Raw genomic sequence first — 12896 nt, 5'->3', positions numbered from 1 at the left:
TGAAAAAAAAAAACTCGAATATATTGGTCTCTCTAATAAAATTTAAGTAATTTACTTCCTATTGATTTTGAAAATAAGCAATTAAGAATAATTAATCACGGCGTTAATTGTTTTTTTTCAATTTTACATAAATTTTATAGGTATAATAAAAAATTTAGCCCTCGATATTTATAATTTTACATAAATTCAACAAATTTAGCCTTAAAATTTACACATTTGCAAAAAACATTGCGGGTTAAATTTGTTAAATCATTACCAAATTTATAGAATGTGTAAATTATGAGAACTAAATTTGTTATTACACCATCAAATTTATGGGAAATTGACGAATAATATTAACGCCGTAATTAATTGTCCTTAATTGCTCATTTTTAAAATTGACAATGATTAAATTGCTTCAGTTTTTTGAAAGGGGCTAATTTGTTCAATTTTAAAATTGAGAGTGACTGAAAAGTTTTTACCAAAAAAAAAAGTTGGCAAAGTTGATTGCTTGGATGCCATAATTCCAATAAAATCAGTCATATATATATCTATATATATCCCCCATGGAGGAAGCATAGTAGTAAACAAATCATTCATTTATATATACACAGAGAGAGAGAGAGATAGGCCATATATTGCTGAAGATCATGAACTGCTGTGGACGATGGAGCTTTGTTATTGCAATGGTAGCTGTCAACTTTGCACTTGCTATAACAAATGCCCTTTTCAAAATGATTCTCAATGAAGGAATGAATGGTGTAATCATCTTAATATATCGTCACACGATTTCGGTGATTTGTTTAACACCGATCGCCTTCTTTCGAGAAAGGTAAATACGTTTCATATATTTGAAAGATTATATCTTGTGATGGGAACTTACTATAATAGCTTTCTTGCAGAAGAAGTAGACCAAAGCTCACACCTAGTATCATGTGCCACCTCTTCTTTAATGCTCTTATAGGTTTAGTTTTGACACAGTATTTTTTCCTTCTTGGACTTCAATATACTTCACCAACATTCACATGTGCATTCCTAAATATAGTCCCTGCAATCACCTTGGTTTTGGCTCTACCGTTCGGGTAAGTGTATACATATCGCTCTAACCCGATCGAGTTTAAATTAACCAAACCGAACGTAACTCTGTTTATATTTCAGGCTCGAGAAAGTGAACATCGGAAATAGGGCCGGGAAAGCAAAGGTTGTTGGCACATTGGTTTGTATTAGTGGAGCTATGGTATTGACACTTTACAAAGGAAGAACATTGGTGGGATCATCCAATTCAAGTGACAATAATACAACGGTAGTAGCAACTAAGAAGAAAGACCGATGGGGCATCGGTCCGATATTCCCGATGGCAAGCGCCGTATGTTTTTCGTCGTGGTTCCTACTTCAATCGAGGATCGGAAAAGTGTACCCTTGCAAATATTCAAGCACTGCCTTTATGTCTTTGTTTAGTGCATTTCAATCAACCATATTAGGGTTGATAACAGAGAGGGAGTTTACTAAATGGATTTTGAAGGATGAACTTGAAGTAACAACAGTCATAATTGCAGTAAGTACCCTCCTCACCGAATCCCTTTATATATTATTTGATACCCGAGGTTAACGAAAGTTATATAATTTAATACTTAAAGGTAACAATGTTAAATTTTTAGTGTTTAATTCGGATTTTAGAATTGATTTGATGCAAGTTAATTGCTAATATTAGATTTGAATTTCTCATGATTTTGTTTAATTTTGCGATTAATGTATCAATACAATCCGATTGATATGATTTAATTCGCATTTTAGAGTTAATTCAATGAAAATTAGCTGTTGATATCATTAGCTAATTATGAATTTTCATCAAATCAGCTCTAAAACTCGAAGCAAACACTAAAGAACTAATACTGTTACCTTTAGGTACAAAAATATATAACTTTTGTCAAATACAAATACTAAATTGGATCAAAATGTAACACAAATACCATATTAGAAAAAATATCGAACTCAAATACTAAATTATGTATTAAGTCTTATCAAATTGAATTATATCCGCAATCGCGATAAATTTTTTTTTTAATGTTGTTCAAAATAGGGAATAGTGGCATCAGGATTATGCTATGTTGGAATGTCATGGTGTGTGGAACATAAGGGTCCAGTCTTCACTTCAGCTTTCAGTCCATTGGTGCAAATATTTGTAGCAATGTTTGATTTCTCCTTTTTACATGGAAAAATCTACTTGGGGAGGTTATTTATTTTAGCCCCTCTTGGTGAATTTTCTCAAATATTTATTATGTCATAAATTTTTCTACTTTTCATAAATTTAGAATTTAGTCTTTACATTTTCATTTTTAGGAATTTAGTTTTTTACTTTTTATATTTTAAATTTCAGGTCCAACTGTTGACACTGTTGAAGTTATTTTGTTAAATTCAGCTTCTAACGCCATTTTTTAGTTGTATTGCTACCAAGTGAGTTTTTTTTTTAAAATTTCAAAATGTCACACTAAAATGTTTAGCAGTGTTAACAATTATATCTGAATTTTGAAATCTGAAAAGGACTAAATTTTTAAAAATAAAAGTACATGAATTAAATTCTAAATTTATAAAAAATTGGGAAAACTATAACACATTTTTAACCTCTACTATATTGCATTTTCTAACCATGCTTTATGCAAATGAGCAGTGTCATTGGATCAATCTTAATTGTAATTGGTTTATATATACTGCTATGGGGAAGAAACTCTGAGGCACAAGAAATGAAGCAACCCCAAGAAGGAGAAGAAAAAGACTGTAATGTAAGGTCACAAGTCTAACAAAAATCTCTGGTTTTAGATTAGATGCATAGTAACTTTCTTCTGTTGAGTTCAGTATCTACCAATCAATCGGGCACCAATTTAATTAGGTAATGACTAAAATATTCATATTTTACAAAGTGAGTTATGGGTCAAATTCTATTACTAGACCTTATACTTTGCATAAGTTGCAGTCCTTGTATTTTTAGAATATGAAAATTTTAGTCCTGACCAAATGATAGTTATTAAATTCATTAAGTTAAGTTGTGTTATTTTTAAATTTTGATGTGTCAAACATATTATCGCATGTGTAATGTCTTGTTTATTTTGTTATTTTCACATATTACTTATAAAAAATCAGTTAATAGATTTAACGACTATCGTTTGTATTAAGACTGAAATTTTGAAATTCAAAAAATATAGCTTCACGCATAATACGGGACTAAATGACATAATTTAACCAAATAGATTTAACTGCTACTATTGGGTTAGGACTAAAATTTCAAAATACGAAATATATAGGGACTAAAATTGATCAAATTAAAGTACATGTATTAAATACATAACTTACTCAATGTACAAAGTCTGATAGCAAAATTTGACCTAATTATATTATTTTAAAGCTGTTTTTACCATTTTATATCTTTTATATAGAAAAATAGACATATAAATACACAAAATTTAAACCCAAACCTCTATAATTTTTAACATTTATATTTTACCATTTAACCAAAATCTCATTTATTAATCATATCAGTTTCTTTATAAAAATATTTATTACATATTCTGTTTTTCAAACTTAATCTATGCTTCATAATTTATATAACACATATTATTAATTTATCAAAATTAAAGAATGTGTGGAACAGCCCTACTTTTGGATATGTTGGGGTTTTGCTGATTGTAATGGGTTAATTTTTTAATTTTAATGGTAGGAATTTAATAGAAAAATTTTAGCAGTTAAATTTTAAAAATAAACAGATTAAACTCTTAAAAGTAAAAGTAAAAGAGTTAAATTCCAGATGTACGAAAAGTAGGGGTTAGCAAAACTCGATTCAACTTGAAAAAATCGAATTTTGAGTTAATCAAATCTGAGTTATTTGGTTTTTTCCGAGTCAACTCGAATAAGTAGTTCGAGTTGAGTTAAAATTTTCAATTTGAATAACTTAAATTGGAATAATTTAAATAACAGATTGGTATAAATACCCATTTGGTCCCTTTCAATTTTGAAAATGAACAACTTGGTCTCTCTCTCATCAACAATTACAAAATAAATTCAAAATATTTATAAAAATTCCAAAATTTATATTTTTAAAATTTATAAAATTTAAAAATATTAAAAAATCTAAAGAATATAGAAAAATTAAAAAAATCTAAAATAATAATTTTTGAGACCTAAATAAGCAAATTAATTATTCAAATTTATCATAAAGTCCCTTTTTTTTCTCTTATTTTGTTTTGAAAGAGTTTTCAAAAATATATGATTTCAAATTTACGTACTCCAATATGAAATTAGTTATATTGTAAAAAAAAGAATTAAAATTTGACATATTTACTATTTTTAATTTAATAATTCGACTCAAACTTTATTTTACTGAACTCGATTCAAAAAAATTTCAAATTAAATTAATATGATATATAGGGTACATAATTGTACTTTTTTTCACCTAGCAATATAACACCCTTTCTTCCTTTTCTATAGGGCCCATCCCCAGTTCCTAATATTTCGACTGCTTAGTGGTTTTCGTCTTTTTATTGATAAGTAGATGCCAACGCACCTAACATTATAATTTAATTAAAAGCTAAATTCTACAAACACTCGTTTAATTATAAAAAAAAAGTTTCATTTTAAGCCTCCAAAATAAAAATTTTACAAATTAAGTAGTCACATTACATAATTTGATTATTTTGGTTACTCTGTTAAAATCACAAATGATAGTTAATAAATCAATATAATAACGAAATTAGTCCTAAACTTTTATATATTATTTTAAAAAATTAAGTTTATAAATATTCTCGATTTGATTCTAATTCTAGAAAATTCAAAAAAAATATAAAAAGACGTAAATATTTTTCAAAAATATAACAATAAATTTAAATTTTATATTAAATTTAATATTAAATAAAAACAAATATATTGATATTAAATTTATAAATAAAAAAAACCTCCACCACTCCGCGCATATAATTTGGTCATAATTTCATTAGGTATTATGCCATGAAAATTTCTTAGGATATGTTTGGTTCAGTGTATTACCTAATACAATACAGGCCGAATACGCGCGTATTACATGACGCCTCTAATCCGGCGTTTGGTTCGCTGTAATAGGCATTACGGGCGTAAACCAATCCCGACCTAATCCCCTTTTTCGCTGCTTTTGTAATCCCTTCCCAAATCCCTGTAATACCTATTACGTCCGCCTTCCGTCCCCTGCTCTCTGTTTTACCCTCCCTCCCTACCCGACCCTCTCCTATTCTGTCCTCAAAATTTCTCCTTCCATCTCCCACCGTTTTTGTTTATTATTCTGTCCACATCGTTTCTTCAGTCTCTGTCTCCTCCCATTTCCTCCCAACCCTATCTGCAACTCTCTACTGCTCTTCAATATTTTCACAAAATTGGAAATACCTGATAGCTGAATCCAGTGAATCCTTTGAAAGTGAAGCGTTTTTCGGGTCATCACCTCTAATCCAATATCGGGTGAGTTTTATTTCGGACCGAAATTAATCTGCCAATTCTTTTGTTCGACAATCTTTTATCAAATATTTTTGCATGGTTATGAATCTTTAGTCTTCAGTAGTTTCTGTTGAAATTGCTATTTTATTTTATGAAATTGTTGCTGATTTCATTGGAATTATTGTATAATTGCACTTGTGGCTTTTTATTCTTCAGTAGTTTAATGCTGATTTCATGGTTATGAATCTTTTACTCTTTTGTAGTTTTAGTTAACGAAAGTTTTTCTGGGTTTAATATCCCTTGCCTGGTTCACTCGGTTTCGAAGAACAGGATGCTAAAACCTTTGCTTCCTGGGTATGATTTTCAGTGATCATTTCCCTTGTTTTAATTGAACCTAAAGCTTAATCAAGTTGGTTCGTGCGATAATTGTTTTGTATGCAGGGTATTGATTATTTGAAGTATGATAACTGTCACCATGATGGATCAAAGCCAATTGAAAGGTGGTGTAGTTGTCTTCTTTGTTTTGATTTGCAGCCATATTATATGCTTATATATTGCTTTAATTTTTCGTGTAGATATCTTGTTATGTCTAAAGCTTTGAAGAAGGCTGGCCGCCCCATATTCTTTTCTCTGTGTGAATGGTACTGTCTAAATCACAGTTTGATTTAAGCTTTTAATTTAAGTAACGATTTTCTGATTCTTTTTTTTTTTTTTTACTTTGCCATGTGTTTGATTTTTTGTTTCTTAGGGGAGAAATGCACCCTGCTGAATGGGGTTTCCATGTAGGAAATAGCTGGAGGACAACTTGTGACATAACTGATACATGGGAAAGGTAAAGATTTGTTAACGTATTTGGAGGATGTTAGAGTCGGCCTAGAGTATAACTTACGATATTTTGTTGCCTGGCAGTATGATTTCGAGAGCTGATCAAAATGAATTGTATGCTCAATATGCAAGGCCCGGTGGTTGGAATGGTTAGAGTTTTCTTCTAGTTCTGCAATTTTTTTTGAACCATATTAAATGTTTTGTGATTACAATTCTTGTTATATCGATAGATCCGGACATGCTTGAGATCGGGAATGGAGGGATGACGAAAGATGAATATATAGTACATTTCAGCTTATGGGCTATTTCCAAGGTATTACAATTGATATTCACCTTTTTTATGCTTGTTGATATGCATGATGTTGCATATCTGGTCTGAAAAACATGAATGCTATTGCAGGCTCCTCTTCTTCTCGGCTGCGACATAAGGAATATGACACAAGAGACTATAGAGATCATTTCAAACAAAGAGGTCATTGCTGTTAACCAAGGTACATAATTAGAAGTACAGTTCTTCAAAAACGCTTTAATGCATCAATAGTTATCGAACTTTTTTAACTTAATGCGATCTTCTGCATTAGATTCTTATGGTATTCAAGCTAGGAAGGCTAGGATGCACGGTGATGAAGAGGTGAAACCTATGCAACAACCCCTTTTGCTTAACCATATGATCATATAACATGCTCGGATTGGTCACTTACCTTTTCGGTGCCTTGTAACAGATTTGGGTTGCGCCACTTTCCAGCTATAGGACAGTAGTTGTCATTCTCAATAGGGGTTCAGTTCGCTATTCTGTAACCGCGTTCTGGGAGGATATGGGACTAGACCCCAACACTGTAGTTGAAGCTAGGGACCTTTGGGAGGTACTCAAATTATAGCTACAAGCTTTATAGTATATCCTACTGTCATTTTCCATTGCTTTAGTTCACTTATTCATGCACATATATGAATCTCTTGCAGCATAAAACACTGAAGAACCGATTTGTGGGCAATATTACAACAATGTTGAACCCTCATTCATGCAAAATGTATGTGTTGAAACCAATTTCTTGAACTTAGTGATTCTTGAATTGGGTCACTTTCTTTTCTTTTTTTCTTTTGGATTAGCATTTTGGAATTAGGAATTAGTTCTTTAATAATATTTGATGAAGAAAGCTTTCCTCTTTAATGTAGTTGGATTAGCACTTGTAATTAGTTTCTTAATAATATGAATGAAGTAAGCTTTTTTACTCCAATGTCAGATGTGGTTGCTGTACTCTTGCAGATTTTTTTCATATTTATTCATTAGATTCAAGTCATTGAAGATGATAAAAACAGAAATGAATTGGACTTAATTACTACAAATCCAGGTCTCCAAATTGTATTATATATTATGGTTTGAGTAAATTCATATAAGAATATTAATTATTAAGAATTTTATTAAATTATATATTTTAATTAAAATATATTTAATAATAATTATGTTTAAATATGATTAAATTATTTATTATTGATATTAATCTTATTAAAATTTAAATAAAATAATTTACCAAAACAAATTTCTGCTAATTATTAAGAATTTTATTAAATTATATATTTTAATTAAAATATATTTAATAATAATTATGTTTAAATATGATTAAATTATTTATTATTGATATTAATCTTATTAAAATTTAAATAAAATAATTTACCAAAACAAATTTCTGCTAATTATTAAGAATTTTATTAAATTATATATTTTAATTAAAATATATTAAATAATAATTATGTTTAAATATGATTAAATTATTTATTTTTGATAATAAATAATCTTATTAAAATTTAAATAACAATAACAATAATCATTTACCAAAACAAATTTATGCTAAGGGTATTCTGGTCATTTTAGTTTTCTCCATTATGCTATTACACCTCTATTACATTCAACCAAACACAGTTTTACTATTACGCCTCTTCCATTACATTTAACCAAACAGTTGATTTGCTATTACACCTCTATTCCATTACACCTCTAATCCAATCCAATACACCTCTAATCCAATACAGCGAACCAAACGTGCTCTTATTGTTTTGCAAACTCGGTATGTATGCCCTTTTCAGTTCTGTTGTTTCCAATGAAGAGAAATTGCAAACCAAAGCCTCCAATGGCCAGGGGTTTTTTTATTTATTTGATATTAATATTAATATAAAATTTTATTTTACTATTATATTTTTTGAAAATATTTATGTGTTCTTATATATTTTTTAAATTTTTTAAAATTTAGAAAAAATTGAGAATATTTGTAAATTTTGAGTTTTTTTTTAAATTATGACTGTGTATAATCTACCCTTAACAAAATGTCCTATCTCATTTATAGACTTGCAACAAAGGTCTTTGATTTAAAAAAAAAAAAATAGACATTCTCATCAAATATTTCCAAAGTCTACCTCATATCCTACAATCTTACTCAGAAAGTTATTGTCTTGTTCTTTTGTCCATATTCATTCTAGGAAAGCTTGATCTACATGCTCTTCGATGTTACTTTATTGGGTATTCTTCCACAGAAAAAGGGCACAAATGTTTTCATCCTCGACTCACAAAACATCGAGGAGGATGAAAGACATGGGAGAAACAAGATGATACTCGGATCATTGCAGACATACATTCTCTGAGGAAAATCAGCATCTCTCGACGACTCGACCGGTGCAGATACAATTTCCTATTAGAGCAACTATTCAAAACCTAAAAACACCATATATTGCTAGCCAGCATTGGTTAATACCCAAGAACAACTTCAATGCCTATAAAAGACACTATACCACCAGCTAACATCAATCGACCCATTAATGGTGAACCAGTTCAGCCAAATGTTAATGATCTACACATTGTTCTTAGAAAAAGGAACCAAAACCTACACAAAACATCCACTATACCTTTTAATGACCTACCAAAACTTATTTGCAAGCCATAAAAACTTTATTGGCAATCTCCACCCAATTCCCATACCAATAAATTTAGGCAAGATTAATAGCCAAAGGATCTTGGAAAGATACATCTCAAAGCTGTACAAAAAGTTTGCAGTATTTATAGGATAATCTTGGAAGAAGAATCTTGTTCAAGAAAAGAGGAAGCATGACTCTAAAAGCTTTATACTGATGTAAACTATGATAGAACATTAGTTGACAGGAGGTTAACTTTATTGTACATTCATAGGTGACAATCTAATGGCAAGGTCAAGTGTGGAGCCAAAATTCAGGTCAACGGCACTTAGAATATGTGAATTACTTCGATTGAAAATAATTCTTAATGATTTTGAAGATAAAATGGCAAGGTCCGATGCAATTGTATAGTGACAACACAAATCAACAACCAACATTGTAATGACCTAGTGCAACATGATACAACCATGCATGTTTAAGTAAATAGACATTCATCAAGAAGAAACTCAACAGTGAACTTTTTCGTACCCTATTTGTTTCAACAAAAGATAAAGTAGCAATGTGTTTCAAGACATTATCAACAAGCTTGGAAAAAATTGTACATAAGAGGCCGGATCAATTCTCTAAAGTAATGACACCAATCCATTAGCATAAATAGCCTATGTTATGTAACACTCATGTTGACATATTGAGTATGTATACGAAAGTACAATCCTTCAAATATATGAAGTAAGCATAGCCATACTAGACACTTATATCCAATACTCAGCTATTGATCAAAGCAACAAACTAAACACAAAATCATGCATTACAATGGAATTAACCAAAAATCAATTCAACGCGCATAACAATTGGCAAAAATTGGTCTAGAAAACTTTTATATATAGAAGATTCAAACATACAACTCAAAGAAAGTTTTTACTCAAAAGCAGATAAATAATAATAATACCAAGAAACCTCAACAACTACTGTCACAGCTTTAATGCATTAAAACAGTAATCAACCAAATCAAGCACTGAAAGGAACTTCTAATCAAACAAACTGAATCCCATATCGTCATCACTCTCTTCCTCTGGTTCTTCCTGCAAAATTACACAAAAAAATAGTATAAGAGAACAAATGGCAACAAAAGAAATTCATCAATTTATCATTTGTAGTTTTCAGTCCAGACCTTCTTCTTTTCCTCAGCAGGAGGTGGAGCAGCGGCACCACCACCACCGCCAGCAGCAACAGGTGCAGCTGCGGCAACTGGAGCACCAGCACCAGCAGCACCAACATTGGTTATAAGATCCTCAATGTTGCACTTTTCGAAAAGCTTTGCAAACAAGCTTGGCCAATAAGATTCAACCGAAACATTTGCAGCTTTAACAATTGTTGCAATTTTCTCAGCCTATTAACAAAGTTAAAGAAAACTAACAAAAACCCATCTTCCCCAAAACTACGGCTAATTCATTCAATAACAAATAATCAAAATCACCAGATTTCCCCCCTCTTTTCTTTGTTCATACAAAAAGCATAAAGGATACGGTGATGGGAATTCCATCATCATAGAGAATCAAAGCAGCGTAAGAACAAGCAGCTTCACCAGCCGTAGACATCGTTTCAAACTGTTAACATTAAAATAAATACATAAAAGAGACTAAAACACAATCCATATAAAGATTAATATTAACATCGATACAATGACAGATTGTTACCTGAGAGAAAAATCTGGGAAATAGGCAAAATCTGAGCAGCCGCTCTTCAAAGTTCTGAACAGACTGTTGCTAGGGTTTCATATTCGGCATTGAAAAAGGGATTTTAAAGAAATAAAATAGAGTGAATTGGGCTTTAACGGCCTTATGAACCAAAGAGTCCTATATCTAAAATGAGGCCTCCAAACCATTTTTCTTCTTGCTATTAGATTTTTATGGTAAAAAGAGCATTTTAGTCCTTCTCAATTTTTAAATTTAGAAAATTAATCCCTGACAATTTTGAAAGTGAGCAATCAAGGATAATTAATTATCATGGGCCGCAGTTCAAATCCCATGACCAAAGCACAAAGGGCGTCTCATGGAGGTGTACATATTTAATAAGGCTCATTTGACCCACTTGAACTTGTCTGATTCGAAAAACAAGTGACAAAGCCATCTACTTGAAGTCTTGGTGGCTCAGCGAAGCACTTATGGAAAATTAGAGCTACATTGATAAATAGGGAAAGAAATCTTAGAAGATTTGTAATCTGTTAATATTTGATTTTGTAATCTTAAGGATTGTGTAAATCCCTTAATTGTAAATATGCTTCGATCTCGTTCATTGATATAAAGCTAGTTGTACCGTTGGATTTGGGAGAGCTCAACTATAAATAGAGGGTTCCCCTCATTTGTAATCATCTATTGTATTCTATTCTTTAGTAGTGAATACTAATTAAGAGCATCTACTTAAACACTTGGCGTGTTTTGCTTTTTCTGTGGCTATTCTGTTCTTTCAAGCTTTCTTTTGTCTTTGCGTTGCTTCCACTTTATAATTTGGTGCCTTAGATAATTTCTAAAAGAATTCTCACTTTGCAAGAGTTAGGCTAACTTATGTTCATTTGAAGCAAAAAAATCGTCTAAGGCCGCAAAGATTACGAGACAAAATGCCTAGCCCTGTGACATAATCACAGTGTTAATATGTTTTGTCAATTGAAAATAATTTTGATTGGTTTAATAACAAATTTAGCCTTCAATGTTTATATATTTTGTTAATTTGGTCTTGATTCTAAAAAATTCAACAAATTTAGTCTCAACAGTTACACATTTACAAAAATATTCAAGGCTAAATTTGTTAAATTATGATCAAATTGATAGAATGTATAAATTATAAGAGCTAAATTTGTTATTATAAATAGTCAAATTTATGTGAATTTGACGAAAAACATTAATGTTGTGACTAATTGTCTTTATTTGCTTACTTTTAAAATTGACAAAGATTAAATTGCTTTGATTTTTTAAAAGGACAAATTTGCCCAATATTAAAATTCAGAGAGACTGGAGAATTTTTTTTTATCAATTTTTGACATACCAAAAGAATTTTTTTCATTATTATTAAAAAAGTAATAGATATGTTGTGAGTGGTTTTCTTATATGCAAGTAATTTTTTTAAGAGAATAACTGCAATTATTATTATTTTATTATTTTATCTTAGTTTATCCTAAAAATTCAAAACCAACTAATAAGAATATGAAATGTGGCTTGTTCATCATTTTGATATTTTCTTAAGGTAAATTAAGATAAAGATAATAATTTAAATATGAAAGTGAACTAAATAAAATTAGATGGTAAATTAGAAAAACACATATAATTTAAATATTTTGAACATGTTTGATCATCTATAATAAAAAGTAAATAGTAGAATTTTTTTCATGAAAAAAATGTTGAAAATTATATAATTTTTCGACCTTTTTTATTATTTTAACATTATCTTTTAAACAGTTTACATTTAAATTGTAACAGTTTGTCCAATGAAGTCTCTGTATTAGGTTACTGTTTATTGTGTTATGGTGTTAAGCGTAGCTCTGAGAAAGTAAGGTGTTAGTTTTGTCTAAGTATAGTATTTTGTGTATGTGCCAATTGGTAAATAATGTGTTTAGCGAATAGTGCAATTTGCTGAGATCTTTGGGTTGGCAGATTATTCTGTTGAGTTATGCCAAAGTTTAGGTGAATTCGTTAAGTTTGTAATTAATAGGTTAGTTTATTATTTTTATAAGACTATTTAGTTAG

The 12896-nt window shown here is 30.0% G+C and overlaps 3 protein-coding genes across 3 annotated transcripts; 2 read left to right on the top strand and 1 right to left on the bottom strand.

Annotated features, from left to right (window-relative positions):
- Positions 1–570: 570 nt before the first annotated feature.
- Positions 571–3014, top strand: LOC107916658 (WAT1-related protein At3g30340). Its single transcript, XM_016845979.2, has 5 exons — positions 571–811; positions 882–1061; positions 1138–1534; positions 2060–2211; positions 2648–3014. The coding sequence occupies exons 1-5, from the start codon at positions 630–632 to the stop codon at positions 2775–2777; spliced, it is 1041 nt and encodes a 346-aa protein (XP_016701468.1). The 5' UTR covers positions 571–629; the 3' UTR covers positions 2778–3014.
- A 2710-nt stretch (positions 3015–5724) lies between these two features.
- LOC107953470 (alpha-galactosidase 1-like) lies at positions 5725–7490 on the top strand (the record flags this gene model as incomplete). Its single annotated transcript, XM_041099220.1, has 10 exons — positions 5725–5784; positions 5872–5930; positions 6006–6071; positions 6179–6262; positions 6340–6404; positions 6486–6568; positions 6656–6746; positions 6837–6886; positions 6978–7118; positions 7216–7490. Coding segments are annotated over 10 exons (792 nt in total), but the record flags the coding sequence as incomplete, so codon positions are not given.
- Positions 7491–10007: 2517 nt separating this feature from the next.
- On the bottom strand, positions 10008–11014 carry LOC107916651 (60S acidic ribosomal protein P1). Its single transcript, XM_016845974.2, has 4 exons — positions 10854–11014; positions 10683–10763; positions 10328–10546; positions 10008–10238 (listed from the first exon to the last, which is right to left on the bottom strand). The coding sequence occupies exons 2-4, from the start codon at positions 10752–10754 to the stop codon at positions 10185–10187; spliced, it is 345 nt and encodes a 114-aa protein (XP_016701463.1). The 5' UTR covers positions 10755–10763; positions 10854–11014; the 3' UTR covers positions 10008–10184.
- Between the last annotated feature and the right edge of the window lie 1882 nt (positions 11015–12896).

This window comes from Gossypium hirsutum, chromosome D08 (assembly GCF_007990345.1).
Source record: "Gossypium hirsutum isolate 1008001.06 chromosome D08, Gossypium_hirsutum_v2.1, whole genome shotgun sequence".
NCBI lineage: Eukaryota > Viridiplantae > Streptophyta > Magnoliopsida > Malvales > Malvaceae > Gossypium > Gossypium hirsutum.
This window is presented reverse-complemented; position numbering and strand designations above follow the sequence as displayed.

What these genes read in the sequence shown, in the direction of transcription:
- LOC107916658 (XM_016845979.2), top strand. Translation starts at nt 630, where the DNA reads ATGAACTGCTGTGGACGATGGAGCTTTGTTATTGCAATGGTAGCTGTC. An exon ending in TAACAACAGTCATAATTGCA is followed by an intron (nt 1,535 to 2,059) that starts GTAAGTACCCTC and finishes TGTTCAAAATAG; the next exon opens with GGAATAGTGGCATCAGGATT. An exon ending in GGAAAAATCTACTTGGGGAG is followed by an intron (nt 2,212 to 2,647) that starts GTTATTTATTTT and finishes GCAAATGAGCAG; the next exon opens with TGTCATTGGATCAATCTTAA.
- LOC107916651 (XM_016845974.2), bottom strand. Translation starts at nt 10,754, where the DNA reads ATGTCTACGGCTGGTGAAGCTGCTTGTTCTTACGCTGCTTTGATTCTC. An exon ending in ATGATGGAATTCCCATCACC is followed by an intron (nt 10,547 to 10,682) that starts GTATCCTTTATG and finishes CTTTGTTAATAG; the next exon opens with GCTGAGAAAATTGCAACAAT. An exon ending in CTGCTGAGGAAAAGAAGAAG is followed by an intron (nt 10,239 to 10,327) that starts GTCTGGACTGAA and finishes GTAATTTTGCAG; the next exon opens with GAAGAACCAGAGGAAGAGAG.